Source organism: Neophocaena asiaeorientalis, unplaced genomic scaffold (genome assembly GCF_003031525.2).
Source record: "Neophocaena asiaeorientalis asiaeorientalis breed wild unplaced genomic scaffold, Neophocaena_asiaeorientalis_V1.1 scaffold142, whole genome shotgun sequence".
NCBI classification, from domain to species: domain Eukaryota; kingdom Metazoa; phylum Chordata; class Mammalia; order Artiodactyla; family Phocoenidae; genus Neophocaena; species Neophocaena asiaeorientalis.
Genome location: NW_020174563.1, coordinates 2,834,031 through 2,841,578, shown reverse-complemented (window position 1 = coordinate 2,841,578; position 7,548 = coordinate 2,834,031). Strand labels below are relative to the sequence as shown.

Genomic DNA, 7,548 nt, shown 5'->3' with positions numbered 1-7,548 from the left:
TTTTTTCTATTTTTGGCTGTGTCGGATCTTCATTGTGGCATACAGGCTTCTCTCTAGTTGTGGCGCACGGGCTCCAGAGTGTTTGGGCTCTAGATGAGACGTGCGGGCTCATTAGTTTTGGCACGGAGGCTTAGTTCCCCGACCAAGGATCGAGTCTGTGTCCCCCGCATTGGAAGGTGGATTCTTAACCATTGGACCACCAGGGAAGTCCCATAGGTTCACTAACTTTTAAAAAAATACATGAGTAGTTTTTATTTATTCTAAAACCATTAGATAGCTGGAGATGCAGCACGTGGGTAAAGATGTAGGGATAGTACAAGAAGCTTAGTAACCTTTTAGGTGATGCTTGATGTCTACTGCAACTGCCAGTCTACTAGTGGATTCCCTGCTGCGTTATAGTACACTACAGAAACAGAACAGATTCAGAGGAAAGGATATGGCTAAATTATATTCTATGTAAACCTAAGATTCCATAAACTATTTGAAAGAAAGTATAGTCATGGCAATATTTTTTTATCTGTTGTTTCTTGGTCTTTTTTAATTTACCGGTTGCTCCAGAGAGTTGTTGGATTTAAGCACAAAAAGGACCTATATAACCTGATACGTTTTGAAATAGAGCATTTAAAGCTTTTTTTTGAAGAACAGTACTTGCCCACTATCAAAATACCTCAAAGGAGTAGATGTGTTACCAACAGGTCATTTTAAAAGCCAGTTTTTGTGAGTCAGACTGTTTAAGTTCACTGGTGATGTTTCTATTATAAACAAATGTATATGGTGTTACGTAAGTCCTCATTTACTTGTAAATTTGGAGTTTTCTATATTGGGCTTTTTAAAGTAGGATGCAGGTATATTAATAAAGAAATGTTCCATGCTTCCTGATTGCTTTTTCTTACCAAAGAACTATATACCTCATCAATCAATACTTCAGTGGCTTTGACCCTTCCTAGGTTTCCAGTGGTTCACAATAGAATCTTTGTTTTTAAGGACAAGCACAAATGATAATTGTGCCTAATAATTTGAAGAATTTAAGTAACAAAAGAAATTGTTGGAGAGAATAGTAAATGACATGCAAACAAATGAATTTGTTCTTTAGGGAGGAGTAGGTTAGCCCTGATTTATGGGTTTTTAGTACTAGAAACCGAGTTAACAGGCAGTATTCTCTCAGTTATGTTATAGAATAGCAATTCCTGAGTTTAATAATACAGCATTATGCTGTATTAATACAGCATTCCTTTACGATTAGGTTATTTTATATTTTACCTGAATTATTTTCAGCCAGCCAGAGGCAAAAATAGGAAGTAATAGTTATCTTTTTCAGTTAGAGAAAAATATCTATAAAAATACCTGATATGTAAAATACTATGTAATATGTAAAATACTTTATATTTCAGTGGAGAGTGAATGAAGACATGCTTGGGTTTTTTTTCACATTATGAGGAAGCATTTCAAATAAAATGAATGAATGTTTTGGGATTATTTCTCCTCTGGATGCTCACCTTTGCTAATTTAAAACCTAAACCAAAGCTCTCTATAGTAACAGATAAATTTAATTCATTTTCCCCCCAGAGAGACTAGCTTACAAAATTTTCCTCATATTGAGGTAGTCCGGAAAAAAGAAGAAAGAAGAAAATTGCTTGGACACACATGTAAGGAATGTGAAATTGTAAGTACTAATGTAAATACTGTCATTTGGGTTTTTTTAAAGATGGCTTTATATACATGATTTAAAAATCACATATACAAACCGTTTTTGTATCTAGAAACAAGTTTGAGCCAGGAATAACAGAATGAATACATAGACTATACATACTGGCTGGGACCTGAGAGATATAGATGAAAACGAAAGCCCTCAATTTCTCTTAGATTCTCTAAGTGAATCTGGAGCCTAAGCAGTAGTTCTTATTTCCAGCTTAAGACATTTGTGCCATTTGTCTTTTCTATATTTATTTGTATATCTTTTAATTTTTTTACCTTGTGTTACGTTACAGCAGAGGCTCTAATACATATACTATTTGGGTGAAATTTTGACATTTTAGTTGGAAACTTGGCTATTTTATTTTTTACTTAAACACCAGCACTCTCAGGAAATGAGATGTACTCATAATTGTTTTTTCTAAATAACTGGTACAACCATAAGCTCTTCTTCCCCAAACATTTTCCTTTCTAAACAAAATGTGATGAATAGGCTCTACTTCATCCTTAAAACACAATTGTATTTTCCTTTTATACATTGGGTGTCTTGGACTAGATAATATATCTTGAAGTAGATTGTACTAATTGTCCTCTTAATAAATAGTGCTAGGCAGGTTCTATGCCTTTTTGAAACTTACTGTTTTTATTTCTTCCCTTGCTATCCTTTAGCTCTTGGATCCCTGCTTCCAGCAATTTACTTCCCCTTTTAAATTTTCTTCTTAAAAACTATGGCTAGAGAATTTGATAACCAAGCACATTAAAGTTATGTATGAATAGGTTACAGTGCCGGTAAGCATTTGGTGAGAAAAATGCTGTCATATACTAACAATGGGAGTGTAAATTGAGATCACTATTTTGGAAAGCAGTTTGCCGATACAAGCAAAACCTCCTCCTGTATCATGAGTTTTCATAACACGAATGTATCATGATTTCTTGATTAAGGAATATGGTCTATGCTAAATAAACCTCCAGTTTTTAATTCTAAGTGGAACTATTACTACCAGTGAGAAAAAAGCTCTTTTGCTGGAAACACTGTTAATTTGCTTTCCTTTTCTCAGGAATCATTTTTTGTGCTGTTATCCAGTCTCTGAAAACACTGTTTCATGCATTTTATTACATTTTTTCAGTTTTTTAAGGTAGAGAGTAATTCTGTTCCCTTTTACTCCCTCATGACCAGGAGTGAAAGTGCCCGTCCCATGTATTCAAAAATTGTCTATATGCTTACAATTTACACTTCCTAAATTTTTCCCATTGCCTGTTCCACATGTGGAATATGCAACATACATGTGGCTAATAGTCACCTCAAATTTCACGTGTCCTAAAGCAAACACAGTTTCTATCTCCAATTGTCAAACCTTACCTCTGAGCCTCTTATGTGTCCATTCTTCTCTAGTTTAAACCGGAGATCTTGCAGTTACCTACTTTTTTCTTTCATATCTCAGTAATGGATCTATCAGCAAATCCTACTGATTGTACTTTCAACACAGCAATGAATGGTCTTTTTTCCAAATGATCTTTTTAGAATAAAAGTTAAATCATGTCACTTTTCTGCCCAAAATGCTTAGTTGTCTTCCTCTCAAAGAAATGGTATCAAAGCCCTTATCAAGGACAGCAGACTCCCACCCCACCTCCTCTCTGACTTTATCTTCTAACACTCTTCTGCTTGCTTGCTGCGTTAACAGCTACACTAGCCTACTGTTGTTTTCACATATGTTGTAATTTGGTGGCAATGTTTCTCTAACACTGACTGATAACCATGATTCTCTAAGGGCAGTTCCCAGGCTAAGGTAACAAAGGCTTATATTCATGGCAATGAGAATGAAGGAAAAGATACCCTCCCCCAAAAAAGTTTCAGAGATACTCTAAAACCTTTAATTAATCTATGTAAAACAAAAATATATTAGAAACCTTTACTTCAAAAAAATTCTAATCCTAAGTCTGCCACTTTTAATAGGTGATATCTTTGGTGAATTATCACTTTGATTTTCAGTTCCTCAAGTGTAAAATGGAATTAGCTGGATTATGTGGTCCTATCATCTGTGTTCTATTAAACTTTACACTACTACTTTATTTTCTTTAGATCTAGAGCTTGAAGACCGGTACAGTTTTCACATAAAAGTTTTATCTTTCTTTGCATGAAGTTCAGGTTCTTTATGATCACACTTGCAAAAAGTAATATGCCTTTGATCCTAATTGAAAGATCTAGTTTAAAAGGGGAAGTCGTGAAGCGTACAACATTCAAAGCTAAATTTTTATTTTAAAAAATTGTAGTGAAAGGAAAATTACTTCAAAACACACGTTATAGTCAAATAACAATTGAGAAATGTGCTATTCAGAGTGCAGGCCTTGGCCTTCTTGTTACTGGGCTGAGAAAGATGAAGAGTTTGCACCAGTATGTAAATCAGCTGTGCCGCTAAGGACGCTGTAAAGTTCAGCTGGCATTTTTTTTTACTTGTAAGACTTTGCTGATGCAGGAAGCAGTATGTTTTTTTACATTGTGATACAGGCTCCTTTTCTTTATGGAGCAAACATTTCACAGACCAGCACTAATTATTATTAGTAATTTATATAGTAATTTACTTAGAGATAGTATTACTATCAGTGAGAATTCAGTTTCCTTAGCATGCTGAATAAGTCTTCTTAGCTTCTACTTTATAACCAGTAAGCATAACACTCCATTTATTATTCCTAAGTGGAAAACTCACCAGTTTTATTATCAGTATTATGCAGATTTTCCAGCAGAAGAAAGAGAAAAGAAGTTGGCTTCCTGCTCAAGACACCGATTTCGCTATATTCCACCCAACACACCAGAGAATTTCTGGGAAGTTGGTTTTCCTTCCACTCAGACTTGTATGGAAAGAGGTGAGAATACAGATTGTAACATTTTGGAACCTTTTCTTTTTTAAATACTGTGTATACCCGAGTCTAAACACTAAACTTTTTCTCCATGATCCTCTACCTTCTGCTGTAAGTTGGGTGCCAGTTTTGTGACATAAATACAATTTTGTAAAGATAGAGGCTTAACTTTCAACTTTTCAAATAACTTCATTGGAATCATAGATTGTTTATAAGCACTTTAATGGAGTTGTGTATGCATTATCCTCCTTTATCATTCAAATTTCAGAAAGTAATTTGTTTTATCCAGTCATCAAAATGACTTCTCATAACTTTACATAAGTTGCCAGCAAAGTTATATCGTTGAAAAGCATCTTTTTTTTTTTAAAGAGACTACCCTGAATTTTAGATGTTAAAACCTCACTATTCAGAATGCTAACTATTTATACAACATATTTGAGTAAAAAGGACTTTTGTTTGTTTGGGAGACTGTTGACATGCAACTAGCCCCTTCAGATACAGCACTTACATTTAATGTAATTTGAGAACGTATGCAGCTTTAAAGCTCCAGATTTAGAGAAAAGTTTTTCTAAAAGATGCAAAGTCTCTTACAGCTATTAGCATACTTCCACTTTCCCCATTAACAAGTCCTCTTTGACATGATGTCTCTGCTTGGTCATCAGATAAAATTAGACAGTCTGGATAGAGCCTGTGCTTGTACCCCTAATACGGCCTAGGGGTATGGCAGAGCAGAATCCTCCCCTGAAAACTACGTGAAAGGAGACACCTTAGGAGAATCGAATAGTCTGAAGAATATAGGGACATGTCATCTCAACAAGTAGCTACTGAAAAAAGTCTTTTTGATAAGCACCTGGAATTTATCATAATAGTAAAAAGTTCATGTTTACCATTTGTCCCCATTTGCAACCAACAGGAGGCAGAATAGGAAAGTGCTTAAGTGCTCTGGTTCTGGAGTTAGATCTTGGGCAGGGCGCCAGCTTTCCTACTTCCTAGCTTTGGGAACTTGAGCGAGTTATCAAACTTCCCTGGGTCTCCGTTAGCTCAGCTGTGAAATAGGCGTGGTGGAAGCTGCTGCAGAGGAGTGAGAGTGTTATCCTAGATAATGTATACAGCACATCTGATAAATGTTTGCTATTGTTTTCAGTATAAATGAGAAAATTGATGCTAGGTAGTGAAATCATTAATCAACTCGACCAGTTAATAGAAAAATCATGTGGACTTAAAAGGCATTAAATGAGACAGATGTTTACTGGATATATGCTGAAATATGTTGCAGATATTGTCTTCTAAATTTGTGATTTATTTTTAAGGTTACATTAAAGAAGACCTTGATCCTTGTCCTCGTCCAAAAAGACGGCAGCCTTACAATGCAATATTTTCTCCAAAAGGCAAAGAGCAGAAGACATAAATGTTGAAGCAAGAACAGGAGAGACGACAATATTCTTTTTATTTATAGTTAAAGTTGGTATTAAACATTGATTTTTTTGATCTTCTGATAACTGATTTATAAATCATTTTTCTATTGAAAATGTTTTGAAATAGCATTTACCCATCACACAGATGACTATTTAAAAATGGATAAGTTTATGTCGTATTTTCTTGCTTTTGCACCTTTAAAATAATAAGGTGCTTTTATTTTGCACTCTAAGTTAAAAGTTGTTTATTACTTTATTTGGTAATACCTAATTACAGTTTTTGAAAATATGATAGTTGTAGTCTGATTTGTTGCCTTTCGGGTCTTTTATTCCATCTTCCCTTGGTATTCACATTCAGCAGTGACTTCATGTTAACATAGATTTTTATTCTCTTAATCAAGTTGCTCTTACGTAGGTCATTCCAATGTCTGGCGTTCATGTCTTTTAAAAGGCTAAATTTTAACAATCCTTTTAACTTTCCAGCTTCTTTCTTTCATTGACTTGAAATGAACTACTCAGTAGTGAATTCCTTTCAAGGTGACTACAAATATCTTTTCCTTTGCCACGTACTAAAAATTAATTTATCAGGTGTAGATACAAACACCTGATCATACTATTCCAGCTCTTCACATGTTTTCATCATACTTGTTCTTCCTAGTGCAGTTTTCAAACAATTTGAGTTCTTCTCCGCCCACATGTTCAAATTCAGTTAGTTGTATTTCTCTGGATTGACTAATGTTATGAACTTCCAATTTGTGAACAAAAATAGATTTCTCTATTTAGCAACTTTCTACTCCTCTGGAACCTAGTGTCTGAGTCATCAAGATGACTGACCACATCTGTGTCACCTTTTCTAGTGGCATTTTATCAGTGTCTTCTGTATTCCTTTAATCCAGATCTTGACAGTATTACATAAGCAGGAGTACATGACACACTGAATGGAATGCCTCACCAAAATCTAAATAAATAATCTAAATAACCTTATAGATATAACCTTTACTTCTCAGAGTTTTTAAAAATCTCTTTAGTCTCATCTTCCTCATTGATCAAGGTTTTCATGAATAAATGACATCAGTTTTATGTTTTCACAGAGGGGATTGGAAAAGAAATCACTTATATTTAGTATCTACATTTATGTGAGACCCTCTTTAGTCTCATCTTCCTCATTGATCAAGGTTTTCATGAATAAATGACATCAGTTTTATGTTTTCACAGAGGGGATTGGAAAAGAAATCACTTATATTTAGTATCTACATTTATGTTAGACCCTCTCTGTACATTGTTTGGCTCTGAATGTGATTCTCAATTTTTTTTTTAATGGACCTATCATAGCTTCTATTCAGCACTTTTCTTCCCTTCCCAAATTATTTATCCTATGTTTGAGTTTTTTGTTCTCTGCTGGCAGTCAACTAATCTTCCCCAAATAATAGCCATTCATTGGTCACTTAGTATATGCCAGAAACCGTGTTACACTCTTCACATAGATTTTTCTCTTTTAATCTTCAAATAATCTTATGAATTTATGTATCAGCTTAACACTAAGCTGCAAAAAAATAGATCCAAAAAAGATTAAACAACAAATGAC

The 7,548-nt window shown here is 34.4% G+C and overlaps 1 protein-coding gene across 4 annotated transcripts in view; it reads left to right on the top strand.

Moving 5' to 3' along the window:
• Positions 1 to 6,255, top strand: part of RBBP8 (RB binding protein 8, endonuclease) — a 97,980-nt gene extending 91,725 nt beyond the window's left edge. For all 4 annotated transcript variants that reach the window (XM_024757912.1, XM_024757913.1, XM_024757911.1 and 1 more), the window contains 3 exons: positions 1,567 to 1,663; positions 4,413 to 4,554; positions 5,859 to 6,255. In XM_024757912.1, coding sequence (XP_024613680.1) covers positions 1,567 to 1,663; positions 4,413 to 4,554; positions 5,859 to 5,956 — 337 coding nt within the window. In that variant the 3' untranslated portion in view covers positions 5,957 to 6,255. The remainder of the gene's footprint in view (positions 1 to 1,566; positions 1,664 to 4,412; positions 4,555 to 5,858) is intronic.
• Positions 6,256 to 7,548: the final 1,293 nt, after the last annotated feature.